Genomic DNA, 24,009 nt, shown 5'->3' with positions numbered 1-24,009 from the left:
CCTTCCAGTCCATGCTTACATAAGTACCACTTCTGTACCAGATCCTGGAGACCGCATTGTATCCAAGGGCTTTTGAGAGGCGAGAAGGATGGAAAAGGAACAATGGCTATTTTAGTTCTGATTGGCTGCCCTGGCAACCGGCTTTACAGACTCAGTGAGTCTAAAATATCTTTGCAGCTCTGACCCCTCTCCTGAACTCCAGATGTGTATGTCCATCTACCTACTCAACATCTGCACTTAGATGACCAAGAAACATTCTATTTAACGTTTTTGAAACTGAGACCTTAGTTCCCACCAGAAAACCTATTCTTCCACCTGTTTTCCGCATCTCATCCATTGCTCAGCCTAGCCAGTAGCCAGGAAGCCATACCCAATTCCACCCCATTCATTACTTTCACATTCAGTCCCCAAACACGTCCCCTCATTTCAACCCATAAATACACCTCCCCATTAGTCATTTTCTCTCCCTCTCCACTGGTACCATCATAGCTCAAGGCACCTTCATGACCCCTGGTTTGCTGCAGTAGCGTAGCTTCACATCTGAATTTTCTGATTACTTGCTTTCCTCTAATCTACTTACCCCACAGGAATCATGATGATTTCAAAGAATGTAAATCAGATCTTTTCATTTACGCTGTGGATTAAAACTCTCCAATGTCTTTCCATTTTTCTCTAAATAACATCCCAACTCCCTCCTTGGCTGATAGCCCTGTCTGATTTGTCTCCTCTCCATCTCTTCACCTTTGTTCCATGTCCCATCACTCTCAAATTCCATCCCCACTGGCCCTCTTCCTCTTCCTTGAACATCCCAAACCCCTTCATACCTTAGGGTTTGGGCCAGTAGGTTCCCTGTGACAAGAGTGTGTTTCCCCAGGCTCTTGTGACTTTCAGATATGAGCTCAAATATTCTGTTTTCAGAAATGCTTTCTCTACTATTCTTTCTAGATAGCAGCCACTTAATTCCTAATGCTTGTGGAGATCTCTGTCATTACAATCTACATTATTTTCTGCACCTTTTTATTTTCTTCAGGATACTCATCACGTTCTCTTTCTTTCTTCCTATCTCTCTCCCTCCCGCTCTGTCTCCATCGTTTCTTTTCTGTTTGTATTCATCAGACTGTAAACTCCACAATGGTAGGGACTGTTTATACCAATGTTCAAAATATTTTCTCTGTGTCTAACATAGTGCCTGTTACATAGTTTAAAGCTCAGTAATATTTGTGGAATAAATAAAGACAAAACCTCCTCTTCAATGAGCAATTATTTGTGTGGAAGCTCTGAACTGGGCTTGCTTGGGACATGAGCTATTACCTTAAAGGGGTGAGGAATCTTCATGTCCAAGCTGGGACTCTGCTGTTTGATTCATCATTTTTTTTTCTGGTTTCAAGGTATGGGACACCTGGGACATTCCCTATCACTTTCTTGAGGTATAATTTAGGGAATGAATAACTATCTAAAGTTTTTGAGGAAAATTAAATAAAAATTATTCTCACGTGTGTTTAGTGTATGGATTTGGAGACTCCAGAGGGAGACTTGTGAGGAGGAAGTTGGAACGATCTAGGTAAGTGCCAGTGAGGGTTGGAGAAACCATGAAGATAAATGGGAGGGAACAGAATTCGTGGGACTTGGAGACCAAGGGCATCTAGGACTCAAAATGTGAGGTGTTGAGGTTGTACAAGTGCTGACGCTGTCCTTGTAAACCCTAATAAAGAATCTTTTTAAATTTTGCTTCCTGAAGACTTTGCTTGCCTCATTCTTGTCCTGGTCCTGCTTCCAGGACAGAGGTGAGGGAGAAGGAGGCCAGCACATCCCCAAGGCTCCCCGTATTGGAGGCCAAGTTTGGAGATGTTAAGGCTGAAGCTGCTCTGCTTTGAATAGAAAATGTTGAAGAGGAGATTCATGTCTGAGGGGTGATGGAGGTGGGCTCAGTGCCTCCATCTCTGTGACTACAGAGGTTCAAGGCCACAGTGAATCAAATACAGTAAGATGCCTATTTCCCTGGGCTTATCTGTCCTGTTATAGAGACCCTTTCTCCAGAACTAGGACTACACTGCTTCCCCCACATCTTCACCAGGGCCATGCTGGGGCTCAGGACCAATCCTAAATCTACTCCAGGACCACCTGGCGAACCTGGAAGTATAAGCGTTCGTTCCTTCTCCCCACCCGGAGACATGGAGTGGGCTTGAGTGCAGAACAGCAGGCCTGAGAGGTCAGGAAGCTGTAGGATGAGGATGCGTCAGGATCTCCCCATCTGGCCCTAGAACCATAGACAGCGAGGCTCCTTGGAAAACACTGAGCAGAGTTGGGTTTGAACCCGGGTTTCTTTTTCCACTCCTTGTTATTTGAGTAACACTGAGAAAATTGGGGAAGAGTGTCCACCTTGTGGGATTGATATGAGGATGAAATAAGATAAAGCGTGTGAAGTTCCAGACCCATGGTGCACCTATTAACCGTGTTTTCCTCTTTATGTAGAATTGCCAATTGTCATAATTAGAAGGAAACTTGGGGCTTTCTAGGTAACACCCTTCCATTTATTCTTTTCCTTTGGATCTTAAGTACATAGAACTGTACATATCATAAATCTTGTTTCATAAAACACTCATCATTGATACTTGCATGATCCTCTTTTATTAATCCACTTAGCTACTCATCCATCCGTTTATCCAACTATCCATCCATCCATTCTTGCTGTCTCCTTTTTTCTCTCCCTTTCTTTCTCCATTTCTCCCTTCCAATATTCCATCCATCTCTCTATCTACCTCCTTACATACCTATTTATCAATGTTATATTGTCGTTCTGTCTATTTTTTTCTTTATAGTGATATAAACATTCATGAAGCCTCCACCCAGTATGGAAGCTAGAATCTTGATATTAACTTCCGTCTACCTAGATGTACCCACCCTTTTCATCCCTCTCCCTCCCCAACCTAAGACAACTACTATTTTAAATCTTGGGTTCATTGTTCCTTTTTTGAAGAAAATATGGCTGTATCGTATTTATGTGTATTCCCAAAGGTCACTTGTTAGATGTTTTTAGCTTTATAAAAGAATATCACGCTGCATGAAATCTTTTGGGGCTTACTCAGCCCTAATATTTTTTTGCCCAGATTTATCCATATTATTGTGTGTAGCTGTAGTTCATTCATTTTTACTGCTGTACAACATTCCATACTGTGATTGTACTCAATTATTTGCCCATTGTCCTCTAAATGGATATTTGGGCTGCTCTCAGGTTTTCCTAATTTTAAGCCATGCTACCATGTATGTACTTGTGCGTATCTCCTGTGCACGTGTGCGAGAGTTTCTCTTGGGTGTAACCCAAGAGTGGAAGTGCCTGGTTATGGGGCATGTGAATGTTCAACTTACAACTTTCCGGACTGTTTTCTGAAGCAGCTGTGCCACTTTACACACCCATCAGCAAGGTAAGAGAGAGCCGGGTGCTTCTTCACTTTTGCTGTTTGAATAGGGACAAAATGGCATCTCAGTGTGGTTTGGCTTTGGCTTTTCATGACTGGTGATGAGATTGGATACCTCTTCACATGTTTATTGGCCACAAGTGTTTCCTTTAACCCCATTGGAACGACGGGGCCATAAACTTTATGTGGCAGATCTTGGGTGCCTACAGTGTGCTTTCCTTGAGGAGCCAGGCAGGGGCTTTCAGAACAGCAAGTGTGTGTCTCCCCCTGGGCAGGAGCCTGTCCTGCCTCTGCTGGTTTCTTGCTCAGTGTCATGGACTTCATGCCCCGAATCTTGAGAGAAACTTCTTTCCTGCATAGGATGTGAGAGCCCACCTCTCACTACTGACCTTCCTGGTCCAAGGCTGTCACCTGCTCTGGGGGCTGCAGGAGACAGGGAGGGGAAGCCAGTGATGGACAGGTCTCAGAAGGCTGATGAAGCAGGAGAAGCTGGCATAGCAGTACTGGCGTCATAGCAAATATCCCTCCTGGGTCAGTCCTCCTGAAAAGGCTGGGAGGGAGCTCTGGGTCCTATGTTGCTGAGGAGGGGATTGCAGTGCCTTAACCTGCAGAGGAATCAGGGAGCTGGGTGAACTCTTGTTCTTCTCAGACCTCTGCTCAGAGGCCACCTCAAGAGTGCTCCCTTCATACTGGCTCCAATCTGTCTCCCTCCTTAAATGCCCCCCCCCCCCACCTGCACCAGGGAGCCTGCATGTTTGTTTATCCTCATACTGGAGCTGTGAGAGGCAGAGGGGAAGGTTGAAGATTTGGGGCTGCAACTCTCAGGAACCCTCTGGATTCAACATGCGTTCAGGTGGAGATGAAATTGGAGTGCCTTAAGCCTTCTCCTCACAATGCCCCCTACTCGCCTGGAGTCCCACCTCTGGGAGTCCAACTCCTACCTGGGGTCCCCCTTACCTGGAAAGGAGGCTCCTCCTGAGGACATAGATGATGGAAAGTGCAGTCAGGGCAAACAACTTCCAGCCAAGCAGGAGGAGGGTCCCAAAGAGGGAGCTGCATTCTCTAGCACCTGTGACTGAAGATATCAGGATGAGCTTGCTTCCTGCTTCCATTGATCAACCCCCAGGCAGGCTCAGCCCCACCCCAGATTCAGGTACCAAGACTGTACCTTGGTCTTGGAGAGAGTCACCTCACCTTTCAGAACCTCATTTTCCTAACCTTTAAAAGGGGAATTATAACATGTACTTTATAATATTTTTGTATCAAATGGGAGCACCCAAGGAAAGTATCTAATAGATGCTCAGTAACTGAATATGAACGGCTTTGGGGAGGATGGGTGGGAATTGGGGAAAGATGTTTCATATTATCTTAGTTATTCACAGCAATATCTGACAGAATGGGTGCATGTTCAGGATGCAGCTGTGTGATGAGAGCAGCACTCACTGTTATTGGTACCTAAGGCATCACTCTCTGAAGAGGTTGCTATAATTGTCGTCCCATTTTCTAGATGAAGAAACTGAGTTTCAGAAAGGTGAAGTGACTTTCCCAAGGTCACACATGAGGAACACACAGAGCCAGCATTTGAACCCGGCCTGTCTCTCTGCAGGTCCAAACCTTGAACTGCTTGGTTTTTCCAGCCCTACTCACCCAAACTTGCTTGAATTTCTCTAAATTCTCTAAGCTGCACGCTGGCCTGGACCAGTGTCTGAGCCTCAAGTTCCACTTGGCAGGTGAACAGGCTTTGGTCTTCTGAGGCATTCAGCAGGATATGACAGTCTTGGCTGAGTGTGCCATCTGGGTTCTTGGTGGGGGCGAAGGACTCACAGGTTCTGGAGCATCTGTTCCTCGGCAGCCAGGTGATTTGTATGCCATCGGGGTAAAACCTTTGCACGTGGCAGATGAGGATGACCGCCTGGAGACTTGGGACATGGTGTGTCGATATGTTCACTGTGGGTACAACTGAAATAATAGCCCTTCCTTTGTTACTTTCTTCCTTCACACGAAAGATGCTCAAGGAGCATCTCACATTTCTAGGCATTACACTCGTTTCTTGGGATACAGCAGTGAACAAAACAGACACAGGCCCTGCGTCATGGAGCTCCTGCTCTGGGGGGAATAACGTTGAGGAAAAAAGCAGTTGCACAACCCCATAAGGGGTCTGAGAGCCTACACAGGGGCACCTGACCTGGTCTGGAGGTGGGGCAGGTTAGGGGGAGTGTCTGGAAAAAGTGAACTTTGAGCAGAAATATGAAGGATGAAGAGGAATTAACTACATGTGGCAGATTGTATTTTCCAAAAATGGCCACAGCGAGCCCCGCAATGTCTTCCAGACCTTGCCACTCCCTAGCAGAGGCGACACTCTGTGACTTCTGAGGCTGGGTCAGATATGTTGATGTGGCTTCCACCTCGGATTCTTGGGACACTCACCTTTGGAACCAGCCACCAAGCTACGAGGAAGCCCAACCTAGCCCACATGGAAAGATGATAAGGAGAGACCCATGTCAAGAAGAACTGACGTCCCAAACTGAGAGCCAGCACCGATGGCCAGACGTGTTAGTGAAGGAGCCTTCAGATGATTCCAGCCTGTGAATCATCCAGCTGAGGTCCCAGAGTCATGGAGCAGAAGGAAGCCATCCCCGCTAGGCCCTATCCAAATTCCTGACCTATAGAATATGTGGTTATGATAATTTTGGAGATTTGGAGTAAGCTTAGAATATTGGAATAAGTTTGGGGATAATTTGTTATGCAGTCCTGGTAACTGGAGCTTTAGGCAAAGGGGCTGGGGGAGTGTCAGTGGCCAGAGGGCACTGGAAAAGGTGGACTGTGGGGAAGTGCATCTCAGGCAGAGGGAAGGGCCTGGGCAGAGGCCCTGAGGTGAAGCCTAGGATGTTCCAAGGGCAGAAAGATGACCAAAGTGAGTGAGGGGAAGCGTGGGCGAGATGAAGCCACACTCATAGCCAGTTTGAAGTCTGTCTGCACTTACTGGTGCTCACATACCCCTGGGGGGACACAAGGACATCCTAAGGAGACATACCTTGATGGTTTAATACAACTAATTTCCAGATGCCGAACCCTCATATGACTCTTTCCTGAAGTTGATCTGCTTGAGAATGAACACTGAGGTTGGTTCCTTCTCCTGCTTGCTGTTACTCAAGTCTCCTTCTCCCATGTTACAAAAGAAAGGCCTTCCTGCACAGATCCCGAATCTAGCTGTGGTACATTGTCCTTGGTGTAAAGACTTTGGGACACAAAATAAAAGGGCAGTTCAAAATACCACTTGCCAGAAAGCCAGCTTTAATCAAAGCATCATAAGCTTCCCCATCTATCTCACTGAATTCCTGTCAACATTTTAATGATTATTTTAATAATGATTTATCAAAATTTATCATATATTTAGATTTTTTGATCCATTGTGTAATTCAATCCAAAAGAATCTTTTTTAACACTTAGATCCTTATGGTTATAAGAAAAAACTTTAAGAAATTCACTTTGTATATTTTTTTGTGCTAGTTACCTGTGTTCTCATAGCCCTCTATGATTGGATGATGTTGTGGTCGATAAAAGACTTTCAAATATAAAATATGCTACACTGGGATAAAGTTCTCCCTGGAGTTAGAATGCAAATACAAATTTAGGATGAAAATGGAATGATATAAAATTTCTGATTTATAAAGAAGAGCTAGTTTACATGCGTTGAAATGAATTATGGTGGAAATCAAATCTGTATGGTGATATTTTTCCATTGAGTATTTTCAGAATGACGTAACATTTGTAATACCCCAGGAGTTATGTGCTCTGCAACTATTTAAGCATACGATGAACAATTTAGATGATAACTTTAAAATATATGATGAGCCACATAGTTCTTCACAATTTTTTAAGGGGTAAATGAACAAAAATGGGTGAAGATCACTGTTGAACATTCTGGTAAGGATTTTGTTTCTTTCTTGTAAGAGCAGTGGTGAAACACTGAAAGGTTTTAAACAAAGGAGGGACACAACCTGACTTCCTTGATAAAATGCCCTCGGCTGCTATGGGGTTGGGGGATGGACTGTGGAGGGTCATGGTGGATATGAGTGTGGGGCTGTTGGATACAGGTAAGAGGTGATGTTGGCTTGACCTTGGGTATTAACCTGGGTAGTGGTAGTAGATAGCAAGTAGATAGTAGGTTGAGAGGAGATTTTGGAAGGAAATCTGATAGAACTTGGAGATGAATTGGCTAAGAACTGGTATCTGGCTTGGCTGACTGGGTTGATGGAGAGTCTCTTCATTGACATGGGGAAACAGGAGGAGCCAAGGGTTTAGAGAAAGTGGAGAGAGCAGCACAATGCCCATCTCTGGGCTGATCATGACTGAACCACCCCTCTTGGGGAAGGGGACCCTGCCCTTCTCTGGGATCTCTGCCTGGGGAGTTCTTACAGGAGGGAGGTCAGAGATGGTCTTCTGAAGAGGTGTGTTACTGGATTCGAATTAAAGCTCACTAGTAAAGAGCCATATGACCTTGGACAAGTCCCTTCTCTTGTCTAGGCCTTGATTCGTCATCTGCATGAAGCAGGGACACACAGTCTCTTTGGGATGTTCGAGGTGGAGGCTAGAACTCCATTTCCAGGCTGCAGCTCTCACGTGGTGTCTTTAGGTTAAGCAAAGCCAAACTCCTACTTTGGACTGGAGGAATTTGGTTAAGAAGGAGTTAAAGTCTTCTTTACAATCATACCACATACTGTCTGCAATGAGGAGGGGGTGTTGTGTTATGATATTATTAATGGGTGCTCTTTGGTTGTCTCTGCTGGAGCTGGAGAGAAGGAGAGTTGGGTCTCTGGACCCCTGGAAGGAATTCATCATCTGCAGGAGATAAGTGGGACTCTGCCATGCTGAGGTTATTGAGGGGAGGTGCTGTGGCTAAGAGTACAGACCCCTTAGGAAATTCCTTGTGAAGGCCTGGGCAGATGGACTTACCCAGGAGTGAGGTTCATTCCCTTTGCCTGTTGTTTCATATTTCTGCAAAGTCTTATTCAACACAACAGTAAAGGGCTTTGGCTTTATGGGGTCAGAGTAAGAAGGGTGGAGGCTTAGTCTTGTCTGCATTGTTCCCTCCCCTGATGCCAAGGTGGGTTTAAGAAGCTTGTTTCAAAGGCAGTGACTGACAGCAAAGCAGTGGTGGTGTGGTGGTTTGGACAATCGTGTTAAGAGTCCATATGAAGAGTCCAAGTGGCAGAAACGTCCTTGCTGTGACCTGGAAGCCCTGTATGATCTGGTCCCTACTCGTTTCTCTCTAGCCTCTTCCCTTCCATGCACCTTCTTCACACTAACCCACTTGAGCTTTATCCCTGAGCTTCAAACATGACTTGCTCTCCACCACTCCCCATCCTCTGCCTGCAACATTCTACTTTTCTCTTGGCTGACTCCTTTTTGTCTTTCATGTCTTGGCTCAAACATCACTTCTTCAAAGAGGCATTTCCTGAGTTAATTAGATTTCTCCTGTTTTTATCTATTGATTCAGTACTCTGTTCTTTGCCCTCTCAACAAATGTTAGAAGTCATAACCATATAGTTGTTTGCATCTTGGTTGATGGGGTTTACAGGACTGTGGACTTAGTGAGGCAGAACCATGTGTATTCTGTTTATCATGGATTCCTCAACACCTAGAATAAAGCTGCCAGACAGCAGATGCTCAAGAAAGACTTGTTGAATGAATGATTTAACTTCCACTTCTCAAATACGCTAGAGGGAGGGGAGCTCTGAAAAAGAAGGACCTGATCAAGGCATTGTGTGAGCAGAGGATGGTCATATAAGATGGAGAACCTCATACCACCTCATGTAGGGCTTATTGAAGAGTGAAGAGTGAATAGGGAGACGCAGGGGAAGTGCTTCAAGCAGGGACATGGGGTGGTCACCTAGGGTTGGCCTTCTGGGTGGGTGGGAGATCCTTACCTTGGAGGAATTTGGAGATGTTCACATGGCTACTGAGGGGGCTCTGCAATTCACTATGAGCCACTTGACAGGTGACCTGGGAGTGGAGTGAGGAGAAGGCAAGAGTCACCAGGGTGGTGCTGACGATGGTGTAAGAGAAAGCGTCTCCGGGTGGGAAGATGTCAGTCTGAAGGGCTGGAAGCTCCACTCCATTTTCAAACCATTTCAGATATATGTTTTTGGGAAAGAAGCCAGTTGACGTGCAGGTTAGATTCACTTCTTGGCCTGGGCTGGCCCTGTTGGAAGGGCCAGAGACCTCGGGAAGAGAGGGCTTAGCTTTGATCAAGGCAAGGAGGAGAGAAGAGAGAAACGAAGACGGTAAGTTACTCTCTAGTACAATTCCTGCCCTTATCATTCAGCCAGCTGGACTTACCCCAATCTCTCATGTCTTCTTTCTTTTCTTCATAACTTTTTAATGACTCTTCTTATCATAACAGCTTGCCAACTGGCCTCACTGACTTTGCTTCTCAACCTTCCCGCCCACACTCAGAAACCAGACCATGGTGATCGTGCTGAAATGAAGATCTGACCTTGTCATTCTCCTCCCCTTCCTTCCCAAAATACATTGTATAAAAGTCATATAAGGTATATAATGAAGAACATCAGACTTCTATCTTCCTCTCCTTGCAAAAATGACAGATCAACCACTTTTAACTATTTTGCCTGATTCTTGGGACATTTCTCTCTGTGTTTCTAAATAACTTGCTTATACCGGTGTTTCTCTGTTTTTCAGTTTTATGTGTTACTGATAGAACTACTACTAGGGAAGATGATTTTTAGCTCTCTTCCATCTCCCTCCACCTGCCAATCACACTTCCCTCTTCAGAGCCTCCTATCACAGACACAGCAAAATCTTTTATTTTGTCAGAATTCAACATTTATATTATTATGACCAAAGGACCATCGTTCATAACTGGGCCATGCAATACATCATGATTACATTTCCTTTCTGTTAACAGCTTTTTGTTTTCTCAGGAGAATTTTTAGTGGTCTCATGTTTATATTTCTTCTAATGGAAAATTAGTATATAACATTATATAAGTTTCATGCATACATCATTATAATTTGATGTTCGTATACTCTACAAATTGATCACCACCATAAGTATAGTTACCATCCATCACCATACAATTCAGCCCCTTCACTCATTCCATCCACCCTCCAACCTCCTTTCCCTCTCGTATCAACTAATCTGTTCTTTGTATCTATGAGTTTGTTTTGTTTTGTTTGCTCATTTGTTTTGTTTTTTAGATTCTACATATACGTGAAATCATATAGTATTTTTCTTTCTCCCTCTGACTTATTTTGCTTAGCATAATACCCTCAGGATCCATCCATGTTGTCACAAATGGCAAGATTTCATTCTTTTTTCATGGCTGAGTAGTATTCCATTGTGTGTGTGTGTGTGTGTGTGTGTGTGTGTATACACCACATCTTCTTTATCCATGCATTCATCAATGGGCACTTGGGTTGTTTCCAAGTCTTGGTATTATAAATAATGCTGCAATGAGCATAGGGGTGCATATATCTTTTCAAATTAATGTTTTCATATTCTTTGTAAATTTTGGATATTAACCCCTTATCAGATATCTGATTTGGAAATATCTTCTCCCATTCAGTAGGTTGACTTTTCTCTTTGTTGATGATTTCTTTCGCTGTGCAGGAGCTTTTTAGCTTGAAGTAGACCCATTTGTTTATTTTTGCTTTTGTTTCCCTTTCCTTTAGAGTCAGATCCAAAAGGTATTGCTAAAATATCTCTCCCTGATGTCCAGGAGCTTATCACCTATTTTTCTTCTAGGAATTTTATGGTTTCAGGACTTACATTCAAGTCTTTAACCCATTTTGAGTTAATTTTTGTGTATGATATAAGCTAGTGATCTAGTTTTATTCTTTTGCGTGTTGCCGCCCAGTTTTCACAGCACCACTTATTGAAGAGACTGTCCTTTCCCCTTGTATGTTTTTGGCTCCTTTATAGTAAATTAATTGTCCATATATATGTATATGAGAGCTTATTTCAGGGCTCTTTTTCCTATTCCATTGATTTATGTGTCTGTTTTTATGCCAATACCATATTGTTTTGATTGCTATAGCTTTGTAGTTTAGTTTGAAATCAGGGAGTAGATACCTCCAGCTTTGTCTTCTTTGTCAAGATTGCTTTGGCTATGTGGGATCTTTTGTGGTTCCATACATATTTTAGAATTATTTGTTCTAGTTCTGTGAAAAATGCCATTGATATTTTGATGTGGATTGCACTGAATCTGTAGATTGCTTTGTTAAATAGGCATTTTAACATTATTAATTCTTCCAGTCCATGAACACGGAGTATCTTTCCATTTATTTGTGTTTTCTTCTATTTCTTTCATCAGTGTCTTACAGTTTTTGATGTACAGGTATTTCACCTCCTTTGTTAAATTTGTTCCTAGGTATTTAATTCTTTTTGATGCAATTGTAAATGAAACTGTTTTCTTAATTTCTTTTTATGATGGCTTATTAGTATATAGAAAGGCCACAGATTTCTGTATTTTGATTTTGTATCCTACAACTTTACTGAATTCATCTGTTAGTTCTAACAGTTTTTTGGTGGAGTGTTTAGGGTTTTCTATATATAGTACATGTCATCTGCAAATAGTGACAGTGTTATGCCTTCCTTTTTGATTTGGATGCCTTTTATTACTTTTTCTTGCCTGATTGCTCTGGCAGGACTTCCAATACTATGTTGAATACAAGTGGCGAGAGGGGGCATCCTTGTCTTGTTCCTGATCTTAAAGGAAGAGATTTCAGCTTTTCACTGTGATGTATGATCTTGGCTGTGGGTTTATCATATATGGCCTTTATTATTTTGAGTTATGTTCCCTTTATACCCACACTGTTGAGAGTTTTTATCATAAGTGGGTGTTGTTATTTTCAAATGCTTTTACTGCATCTATTGTGATGATCATATGATTTTTATCCTTCATTTTGTTAATGTGGTGTATCATGTTACATGATTTGTGGGTGTTGAACCATGCTTGCATCCCTGGAATAAATCCCACTTGGTCATGGGGTATGATACTTTTAATGTATTGTTGAATTCTGTTTGCTAATATTTTGTTGAGGATTTTTGCGTCTATGTTCATCATGAATATTAGCACATAATTGTATTTTTTATGGTATCCTTGTCCTGTTTTGGTATCAGGGTAATGCTGGCTTCTTAAAATGAATTTTGAAATGTTTTCTCTTCTTCAATTTTTGGAAGAGTTTGAGAAGGATAGGTATTGCAGCTTCTTTGAATGTTTAGTAGAATTCACCAGTGAAGTCGTCTGGTCCTGCTCTTTTGTTTGTTGGGAAGTTTTTTTTTGTTACTAATTCAATCACCTTACTAGCAATCGGTATATTCAGATTTTCTATTTCTTCATGATTCAGTCTCGGAAGATAGTATATTTCTAGAAATGTATCCATTTATTCTAGATTGTCCAACTTTTGGCATATAATTGTTCATAATAGTGTCTTATGATATTTTGTATTTCCTTGTATTTCCTTGTATCAGGTGGAACTTCTCTTTCATTTCTGATTTTATTCATTTGAGCCCTCTTTCTTTTTTTCTTGGTGAGTCTAGACAAAGATTTGTCAATTTAGTTTATCTTTTCAAAGAACCAACTCTTAGTTTCATTGGTCTTTTCTGTTGTTTTTTCAGTCACTATTTCATTTATTTCCACTCTGATCTTTATTATTTCCTTACTTCTACTAACTTTTGGTTTTGTTTTTCCTTTTCTAGTTCTTTTGGGTGTATGGTCTTGTTTTTTCCATTTGCTTGGTTTCCTAGGAATCTATGATAAATTCATCCCTAAACTTTCTGCCAGATATGTATAACTCCTCCCAGTATGTATGAAACTGCTAAGTATTGTAGTGGACTTCAGTTTAGGGTATCTGTGTACCTGGGACTGCATAAAGACTTCTTGGGAAGGTATACAGGCTTGGAATAAAATAGAAAACCTTTTATTCTGGTAATTTGTAAATGCATAAAAATAGAAAGTACTCATCATGGGACTTTAACAGTCATCAACAAATGGCCAATCTTGTTTCATCTATACTTCTCCTACCATCACTGGTTTATTCTAAAGTAAATACAGACACTCTATCATTTCATTCACAACTACCTCCACATGTATACCTAAGAGTTAAGAATTTTTAAAAACATAATCCAAATGCCATTTTCACACTTAAAAATTTAATAATAATTAATAATAATTCCTAATTGCTTATTATTATATGTATTGCCTGTAGTTGGATCTGGAGGATCTAGTTGATTAAACCAGGTTCATAATTTTGGCAAGACTACTTCATAGGCGGTGCTGACAACTTTTTATTGCATTATATTAAGAGATGTAATATCTGGCCGTCTCTCTTTTTATGGTGTTCAGATTGATTAATGGCTTTGGGTGCTGTGAGGTTGATCCACCTGTTATAAAGTTCCCCATTCAACATTTAGCCCAATGTCTTTAACAACTATAGATAATTATTGTCTAGCTCCATCCTTTCATTGGGGGTTTCACAGTGGTGATAGCCTAATATTACTATTCCTCTGTCTTCATTAGTTGCAATTATTCTTTCCCTCATCAACTATTTTTGGTTACTCTGACATACAGTTCATTGGGGAAAGGCAGGAAAATGCCTTTGTTTACCATCTTTTGAGTTTCAGAACAATGTGTTGGTGCCTTAGCACCTCCAAAGTTGACCAATGAAGTTTCTTCTATTTTTGTATTATTATGAAATCATGGATTTTAACATATTTGGTGAATTTCAATCTATTGTAATCTTTATCCTTTTTAATGCTCAAATTTAACCATCTTGGTGGGATTCTCCTATATGTTACTTCCTGAGTCTTTTTGAAATGACTTTGGTAGACATTGGTAACTTACTTGCTTTCTGGTACAACAAAATATTCCAGACTCATTTTTCACATTTCTTCTTCAAGATCTGAAACCAGTCATTTCCCTAAGGAGCCCTGATTCTTTTTAGAGACCTGCTACTTGGAGACCAGACTCTGTGTACGAGTAGTGCTCATTACTATTGGGTTGTTATTGCTTCCAGGTCTTTTTGGTGAACAGGGTATGAAGTAAGGATTTTTTAGTAGAAAGACAATTAAATGGGTTAATACTGGTAGTTCTAATTCAAATTTAATGCAGCTGTTTAACCTAACTTCTTTGATTCTGTTCTGTTATGTCTCTTATACTGAAAATTCCAGTTCCCAAGGACATCAACACAATCACTTATTTGCTTTGTATTACAATATACATATAATACTTATAACCACCAAGAGCAATATTATTTCCAAACAGTATAAATATTGAACAGAGTTTGAGATTTCTTTGTGTTTATTGTTGTCCTTAGTTTTGTTTCACTGGAGATACAGATGCACATTATTATGTGTAGCATACAATCTCCAAGGTCCACCCCAATTCCTTGCCTTTCACAACTCCAGTGCACTCAGGTCTACTTGCAAATGTCACTATTTGCATGTTTTTACTTGAAAACTTTTTTGGAAGTTTGTTTTTATGGAAGATTGCCTGTGCACATGGCACATTAGAAGTACTGGGCATCTAAGACCCTCTGGGAGCAGCTCTCAATCAGTGAGTGAGAAGGAGTTGGTATATAATTGCCCCAAATTCCTTTTCTCTCGAGAGGAATAAATCGGAGACTGATGTTCTGTATCTGTATCATCCCCAGCATTTCCCAACTGCATTACGCTCCAGTCGCTCACGGTGGTGGTGGGCATGAGGACACCCTTTAGTGACTGTCTGACTTCACCACTTTCCTATTGTTGGTCCTTCACTCAAATACTTGTCTTGGGGTCTGCTACTTGGTGAATCCAAGGTAAAATTCTATGTTTTAAAGTCTCTTGAAATGATTTGTCTTTGTCTGATGAAGCCGTCAATTTATAGGTAGCTAAATGAGTTTCATTGTTGATTTAATAACTTAGATATTTAGGAGTACTTTTTTCATTTTGAATTTTGTTTATTAAGTATTTAAAATGTTCATATGTTTAAAAAGTCAAAACCTAAATCAAGGACAGTCAGAAAATCTCTGTTTCATTCCTATCCCATGTATCCTTTTCCTTTCCTCCCCATAGGTAAATTTTTAAAATTAGATTTTGGTTTATTCTTTTTAAAAAAAAAATATCAACCAATATGTATCTGCTTGTCATTCCTATTCTCCTTAAATAACAGGTGCTGTGCTCCACACACCATTCTACATGTTGCTCTCTTGTTTGATGGTATCCATGGGTCCCTCTAAAGCCGTGTGCTAAGTTCTTCCTTTAAAGCTTTCTTTTAAAGTTGCAAAGTGCCCCATTATGTGGCTGTGCCACAATTTATTTAGCAGCTCATCTTTTGTTCTTAAAAATAGTGTTGTAATGAAAAGCCTAAGCATAAGTCATTCTGCACTTATGTTAGTACATCTTTGGGATAAATTTCTACAGGTGGGATTGTTGGGTATTGGGTAACGTGTAATTTTAACATGTGGTATGCGTAATGTGTTATTTTTTTAGTATGCATATGTAATATGCAATTTTGCTAGATATTGCCAAATTCACCACCTTATGAATTATATGAATTTGCATTTCTGCCCACAAAATAGGAAGTATCTGTTTCCCCATAGCATCCCCAAAACAATATGCTGTTAAACTTTTGGATTTTTGCCAATGCAGATAGGTGAGAAATGGTGTCTCAGTGTAGTTTTAATATATATTTCTTTTTATACAAAGGTGGTTGAACACATTTTTATACGTTTGAGACACTCGTATTTCATTTGCTATGAATTGTCTTTTTCCATTTATTGCCCATAATTCTATAAAGTTGTTTGTCTTTTTCTTTTAAAAATTTAGAAGCTCTCTCTATATTAGGGGTGATTCTTTGTCTACATGTTATTTTGCAAAATATTATACACACACCTCCATACACAAGTTTCTTTTTGACAATATGGTCAAATTTATCATTTTTTTCTCTTTTTGTTTCTGCATTTTGAATTATAGTTGGGGATGTTGTACCCGCTTCCAAATTATAAAAAAAGTCACACACAGTTTCTTCTAATACTTGCACAGTGTCACTCTTTACATTTAAATCTCTGATCCATGTGGAATTTACTTTTGTGTATGGTGAGAGGAACTATATACAGTTCTGGATTTTTTACTCTTTTCCATTGGTCTGCCTTCTAATGCTCCAGCTCATCTGGCACCCTTGTTGAAGAGACTCCCTTTATCCACTAAATTATCTTTATGCTTTTTAAAAAAAATTCGATTCACCACTGTATGGGTTTGTTTCTGGAATCTCTGTTCTGTTCCATCGATCTACTTGTCTGCCTTGATGCCAATACTACACTGTATGGTTATTGCAGCTTTGTAATAATTCCATGTCCATGAGGGATATTGCTCTGCAGTTTTCTTCACCTGCTTTGATATCACAGTAATGGTGGCCTAACAGATTGATTGAGGAGTTTCACTTCTTCAGTTTTCTGGAAGAATTTCTGAGGAATTGTTAGTATGTCTTCCTTATATGTTTGGTAGAATTGCCCAGTGAAGTCATCTGGGCCTGGACTACCATTTGTGGTAGGCTTTTTAAACTCAAATTCCATTTCTCTAATAAATGTGGAGATAATCAGGCCATTTATTTCCTCTTGAGTGAGCTTTGGTAGTCTGCGTCTTCAAAGAGTTTGTCTACTTCATCTAGGTTGTGGAGTTTATTGGTGTAAAGCTTTTCATGAAGTTCCCTGATAATCTTTTTAATATCAGTGGAGTCTGCAGTGATGTCACCTCTTTCCTTCTGATATTGGTAGTTTGTGTCCTCTCTCTCTTTTTTTCCTAATTGACTGTGTGGCTAGGAGTTTATCGATTTTATTGATTTTCTCAAAGAAACAGCTTTGATTTCGTTGATTTTTCTCTGTAGTTTTCCATTTCTTATTTCTGATTTCTGCTTTGTTATTTCCTTTCTTCTACTTGCCTAGGGTTTCACTCATTCTTCTTTTTCTAATTTTTAAGATGACTGAGTCAAACTTTTCTTCTGTTCTAATGAAGGCATTTAGTGCTATAAATTCCTGCTGAGTGCTGTCTTGGCTGCATCCCACACATTTTGTATGTTGTGCTTTCATGTTCATTCAGTTTAAAATACTCACTAATTTTCCTTTTATTTCTTCTTTTATAACACGTTATTCAGAAGTGTGTCATTTCATTTCCAAGTGTTTTGGGATTTTCCATAAATCTTTTTGTTATTAATCTAATTACAGTGGTCAGAGAACACAGGTTGTATGACTTGACATTTTAAACTTACTGAGACTTAATTTATGTCCCATAACACTGTGCATCTTGGTAAATGTTCCCTTTGCACTTGGGAAGTACGTATATTCTGCTGTTTGGGGTGGAGTGTTCTAGAAATGTCAGCTCAAATATGTTTATAGTGCTGATCAAGTCTTCGAGATCCTTTTTGATTTTCTGTCTGCTTGTTTTGCCAGTTATTGAAAGAGGAGTGTTGAAATCTCAGACTACAATTTTAGATGTGTCTGTTTATCCTTGCATTTCTATGAGTTTTTCTGTCATGTGTTTTGAAGCTCTTTTATTAGGTGCATAAATATTTAGGACCGTTATATATTTTTTCAGTGCTTTAAAAGTGTTTCTCCACTGTCTTCCGTCTTGCATCATTTTTGATGAGAAATCTGCTGTCATATTTATCTTAGTTCCTTTGTAGCTAATATTTCGTCTTTCCTCTGGCTGTTTTTATGATCTTTTCTTTATTACTGATTTTATACAATTTGATTATCATGCATCTTGGTGTAGTTTTCTTCATATTTCTTGTGCTGGGGGTTCATTGAGCTTTTTGGATCCGTGGTTCGTAGTTCATAGTTTGGTTCATAGTTTTCATCACACCTGGAAATGTACAACCGTTAGTTCTTCAAATAGTCTTTCTGTCCTCTTCTTCCTTTGGAGCCTGCAATACATACTTATTAGGTCACTCGCAGTTTCCCCACTGCTCATTGATGCTCTGTTTACCTTTTCTCAGTCTTTTATCTCTCTGTGTGTAATTTTGGATAGTTTCTGTTGCTGTGTCTTTAAGTTCACTAGCTTCTTTTCTTCAATTTCTTATCTGCCGTAGATCCCATCCAGTCTATTTTTATCATAGATGTGTCAGTTTCACCTCTAAAAGTTCAATATGGACGTTTAAAAAATATTTTCCCTGCCTCTACTTCACATACTCTATCTTTCCTGTAGCCTCTTGAACATACAGGGTGTACTTATAATAGCTTAAATGTCCTTGTGCTTTAACTCTATCATCTGTCTTTTCTAGTTGGGTTTCAGATGATTGATTTTTCTCATTATAAATTGTATTTTTCTGCTTCTTACATGCTTGGTCATTTTTTATTGCATGCCAGATGTTGTGAATTTCATTTTGTTGGGTGTTGGATATTTTGTTTTTCTATAAATATGCTTGAGCTCATTTTGGGACATGGCTAAATTACCTGGAAACAGTTTGCTGTCTTCATATGTTGTATTTAAGCTTTGTGAGGCAGGACCACAGCATCATTTGGTCTAGGGCTAATTCTTTCAAGTCTACTGATGCAGAAGCCTCTGCGTACTTTCCCTGATGTTCCATGAATTATGAAGCTTTTCACTCAGCTTGGTGGGATAAGGCTGCATTCTTGGCCTTCGGTACACTCCAGGGATTTTTTTTTCCCTGAGGCCATGTACCTACTCTCATGTATATGTATGTCCTCATGTACATACACTCTTCAGTACTCAACTGAATACTCAAGATCTTTGGAGTTCTCTCCGTGTGAAGCTCTGTCCTCTTTATTTCTCTACTCAGAAGATTTTAGCCACCTTGCCCTCCTTGGACATCCAGCTCCTTCTTATCAACTCAGGGAGATCTCCAGGCTCCGCCTCAGTTCTCTCTTCCTGCATGGAGGCCTGGAATCTTTCTCAGAGAGTAAGCTAGAGGCAATCTTGGGTCTCACCTCACTTGTTTCTCATCTCTCAGAGATCGCTGTCATTTGTTGCCTGATATCCAATGTCTTGTCAAACATTGTTCCATATAGTTTGCCCAGACTTTTAGTGCACATTAAATCCAATCCTTATCACTGTTTTGGTAGAAATTGTCCTAAGTGTTTAATTTCATTTAAATTTTCTATTGTCTATGTGGTCATCCTTTCCCTTATATCTTTTAACTAGTTTTTATTTGTATATATGAAAGTTATTGATTTCTGTTTGCTGATTTTATAACATGCTACATACTAAATTATCTTATTGTTTGTAAAGCTTAATGTTGATTCTATTAAGTTTTGCAGATACCATATCATCTACAAAGAGAAATAGTTTTCCCATTTCCTTTATAATTCTTATGCTTTGCATTGCTTTCTCCTTTCTAATAGCATTGGCTAATACTTAAATGCAATGTTAAATAGTGTTAGAAATGGTGGGCATGAGTTTGAAGACTATTTAATATTCTAGCAATTCTATCTTTTTGAGATGTCCCTGTGAAAGTGCTCAGTCCTCCCATTTTGGAATGGCCCAGTGACTATTCCTATGCCTCTTGCATGGCTGTTATCTTGGGGTCTCCAATTCCCTATTTCTGGTTCCAAGTCTTACTTTTTCTTTGTTAACCCCTATTTTGGTAAAGCAAAAAGTGTGCATGAAAGGTAGTTCTTAGTGATCTTGCAAACTTGGCAAACAGGGTATAGAATTTTAGATTGGAAATAATTTTCCCTAAGAATTTTGAAGGCACTACTCCTTGTCTTCTAGCATCCAATGTCGTCCTTAGAGATCTCATGCTGATTACATTCAAATGGTTCATGTACAACTTGCCTTTTATTTTCAGTTCTTGAAAATCATATGACCTTCTCTTTGTCCCCAAAGGCTGCCTATCATTCTCTTTGTTTCTCCATTGCCCTGACATGCTAAAATTTTACAGATTCAGAAATTATGTTGATGTATGTTTCTATGATTCTGTTAGAGTAAGTTATCATGCTCATCTTTTACAGAAAAAACATTACAATAATTACTTCATCAATACAAACAGGCCTGAGCTAACTGCTCTGCTTCCCAGGCTTCCCTTTGTGGATGCTCTTTAGAGTCTTGGAGGCTTTGTCTTCAGTATTACTCTATCAGCCAGGACCACATCCAAGAATACACAGGACTAGTAGAAATAAGGACAAAATTTAGGAAATGTAAGGATTACATATTGCACATTAAAAGTGTGATTTTTATAATTTTCTGCCTCAATAATTCTATCATTCTTTGTTTCTTTGAATCTATGGTTCCAAGTTTTTTAAATTATGTTTTTAAGTCAGATTGTTTCTGATACCTGAATGCTAACAATATTCACTAATATAATAATTGTAATGTTACAGGCACTCTTCTAAATGTTTTACATTTGTAAATTTATTTAGATTTTAATTCTCACAACAAATGTACTAGGTGAGTAATATTATTATCCCTATCTTACAGATAAGGAAACTGAGGCAAGAGAGTTTTAGAATCTCACACAGGTCACATAACTTGCAAATGGCAGAGTTTGAAGTTGAACCCAGGCCATTTGGCCCTGGAGTCTGTGCGTTCATCTGCTCTGCTGTCCAGCCCATTTTGTGGCCTTTGAAAATTGTGAAGTTCGAAAGGGTTAGGATTCTATTTATATATGGCCCTGGGCTTACATTTCTCTCTGCTCCTTCACTATGATTTCTTGCTATCCTTGTCTTCTGTACTCAGTCTTTTTTTGTTGTTGGGAAAGATTTGCCCTGAGCTAATGCCTGTTCCCAATCTTCCTTTTTTTCCACCCCACCAAAAACGTATATTCTAGTTGTAAGTCCTTCTAGTTCTTTCATGTGAGCTGCTGCCACAGCATGGCTACTGACAGATGAGTGGTGTGGTTCCATACTCAGGAACCAATCCTGGGCCACTGAAGTGGAACATGCTGAACTTTAACCACTTGGCCATCAGAACTGGGTCTTCTATCATCAGTCTTGACACACGTGCTAATGATAGGGGAGCCTTGTGCTGAGGACGTTGGCCTTGTGATTTGTCTTAGAACAGTGGGCTGGATATTCAGGGATCTGGACTTACCACGCACAAATATCCTGGTGCCACCAACAAACAACCTGGTGCCTTGTCCAGACTTAACCTCCGCATCAGGGCTCCCTTTCCGGAACTTCACACAGTAGTAGATATCAGCGTCTGCTAGGGTGATGTTACTGATGTGGATGGAAAAGTCCATGTTGTTTCTCTCTGTGTTGTCTGAAACATTTGTGACTCGGGGGAAGTGGCCTCCTTTGAAACTGTAGATTAACTCCCGGCCTGGCCCTGTGCCCCTGAACCACTGGACGGGCCCCACGAGGTGCAGGGAGGTCAGTGTGCAGCGCAGAGTGGCCGTCTCTCCAGCTGCCACCAATAGTGACTTCTCAGGCTGAATCACCTGCAGCTGCTCACCTGCTGCTCCTGGAAAGAAATACAGGTCAGCTCCAAGTCCCCTGCCTGGCCCAGGGGACTTCTCTTCTGGTTTTGTTGTCAGACTGAAACTGAAAACCTTTGAAAAACATCTAGGACTGTGCCTGAATGACCTTCTTCCCTCTCAGTCCAATGGGAGGTTCCTGGCCTGGGCACCAGGCTGACATGGGCTCGGGCCCAGCTCCAGCGCTGAGAAGCCTGGTGATTCTGGGAAGGCCACTCCCACTCCCCTCCTCTGCTTTCAGTTTCCTCTTCTGTCAAGTGTGGGGGTCATTGCATTTTTCCATGACTGCTGTGAGTTTTAAATGAGGACACGGGCATTGTAGGGGCACAGAGGGAGTGCTGTAATGGCCAGAATCAGCGAGACCATTTTTATATGTTTGTATTTGCATTTACTAAACCCTGGAAGGATATAACAGCCAGACTTTCCATAGAAGCTTCTGTGTAACACAAATCACTCTAAACACTTAAATATATTAATAACTCTATTAAATTTCATGACAACCCTATTTGAAAGCATTGCTATTTATCCCCATTTTAAAGACAAGAAAATGGAGGCACAGAGAAGTTTAGCAACTTGTCCAAAGTCAAACAGGCCATAAGTGACGAAACTTGGATGTCAACCCTGGCAGGTTTGTTTCTAGAAATATCTGTGGTTTTATCCACTTTACTAGATGTCCTCTCAACCGAAATGTTAATACCACTGGGAGGAGGAGGGTGCCTCGCCTCTCTGTCCAGGTCTGCGGTCAGTTCTGGGGAGAAGGGAGAGGACAGGCAGGAGAAACTGCCACATCAAGAATATAATCCTAGGATTCTGAGATTCTGGATACTTAATAGTCTAAACAGAACCAGTTATTTTTTTTTTTTCACTAGTTCCGTATTGCCTATATAGGACTTGTGACTTATCTATCTATCCATCTCCATCTTTACTAAGGCAGCCCTGCCTCCCAGGTCTGTGTCTTCAGCAGGACAGAGGAGTCAGATGCTGCACCTCCATCTCCTCCCTCAGGACGGCCCCCAGTCCTGCAGATCAGGCCCCAGGGGGTCATGGAGCCTCACAGGGTGTCAGGGGTGTGGAAGGCGAGGAGGGGCTGGGAATCCCCTGTCAGTGAGAAATATCTTGGTAGGATAAATGCTGTCTGGACCTGGGTCGGAGAGGAAAGGACCCTCCAAGTAATTAGAATTTGGGGCAGATTTGTTTGAGAGGTCGTTCTTGTAAAAGAAACCATTCAGAGAAAAGTCTTGAGGGGGAGGGGGCAGCAAAGAAAGAGGCCCTGGAACAGAGATCCATCCACCCACTGCCAATGGGGAAACAGCACCGCTGCGGAAGTCAGGTGAGCCTCCCTGCACAGTGGTGCCCGAGGGCGTGGTGCTTACCTGTGAGTCCCAGCAGCAGAGGCAGCAGCAGGGATGGCAGAGGCAGGCAGGGCGGGGAGGCAGGGACGGGCATCGTGATGACCACTGGAGCCTGCTCTGTCTGAATGTTGTTCTGGAGAAACCCAGGATTCTGTGCTCTGGGATGAGAGGGGAAGCCTTAACCCCTTGATATAAGAGGAAGTGTCTATAATGGGGGAAAAGTGCTGTTGTGGGCTTTTGACAGTTCCTGCTTCTAGATTGTGAAATAGAAATCAGACACAAGCTAAGAAGTTACTGATATAAGGGTCCCAGGATGCTTGGAGAGGCCCTGGCAGACCCTCTTACTGCCTAGGCTCTGTCCCCTGGCCCCACTCCATCTCAGAGGTGCTGGGGGCCCTTCCTCACCCCAGAGCCCCAGGAGCATAGTTTGCTGTACTGGAGGGTATGTTCAGTCTTCTGTAACAGTCCAAAAACTGGGCTCTGATGAAGTGTGCTCCTGTTCAGGGGGAGAACCCCTGGGAGTGGGGCCGCAAGTGAATGGGGTCCTTTTCTCCCCACTCCCAAGATGTCAGTGGTAAATGAGCTGTGTCTTATGAGCACCTCTGACTTTGAGAGCACACTTGTGGGGGAAGTGGCTTAAGGTGAGCAAGGGGTTACGTCTTTGGAGGGGGAGGATGGCTTCTGTTTTAGAAAATGGAGGAGGCCTGTAGAGGGGAGGGGCCTTAGCACACTCATCTTACAGGGACAGCAGCCCACCCAGAATCACAGCCAGGAGGAGGGGTGGGGCCTCTTCTGTGTGCCCCAGTCT

The 24,009-nt window shown here is 41.2% G+C and overlaps 1 protein-coding gene across 1 annotated transcript; it reads right to left on the bottom strand.

Moving 5' to 3' along the window:
* Positions 1–1,775: 1,775 nt before the first annotated feature.
* On the bottom strand, positions 1,776–23,406 carry LOC106833683 (signal-regulatory protein beta-1-like). Its single transcript, XM_014844991.3, has 6 exons — positions 23,223–23,406; positions 21,465–21,836; positions 9,347–9,661; positions 5,064–5,375; positions 4,374–4,491; positions 1,776–4,021 (listed from the first exon to the last, which is right to left on the bottom strand). The coding sequence occupies exons 1-6, from the start codon at positions 23,293–23,295 to the stop codon at positions 3,949–3,951; spliced, it is 1,263 nt and encodes a 420-aa protein (XP_014700477.1). The 5' UTR covers positions 23,296–23,406; the 3' UTR covers positions 1,776–3,948.
* Positions 23,407–24,009: the final 603 nt, after the last annotated feature.

Source organism: Equus asinus, chromosome 15 (genome assembly GCF_041296235.1).
Source record: "Equus asinus isolate D_3611 breed Donkey chromosome 15, EquAss-T2T_v2, whole genome shotgun sequence".
Classification (NCBI taxonomy): domain Eukaryota; kingdom Metazoa; phylum Chordata; class Mammalia; order Perissodactyla; family Equidae; genus Equus; species Equus asinus.
The sequence above is the reverse complement of the archived record's forward strand: the minus strand, read 5'-3'. Positions and strand labels throughout refer to the sequence as shown.

Coding starts and splice junctions, on each gene's coding strand:
- LOC106833683 (XM_014844991.3), bottom strand. CDS start 23,295: ATGCCCGTCCCTGCCTCCCCGCCCTGCCTGCCTCTGCCATCCCTGCTG. Junction 5,376..9,346: donor CATCTCCAAATTCCTCCAAG/GTAAGGATCTCC, acceptor CTATTATTTCAG/TTGTACCCACAGTGAACATA. Junction 4,492..5,063: donor AGAAATTCAAGCAAGTTTGG/GTGAGTAGGGCT, acceptor TGATATCTTCAG/TCACAGGTGCTAGAGAATGC.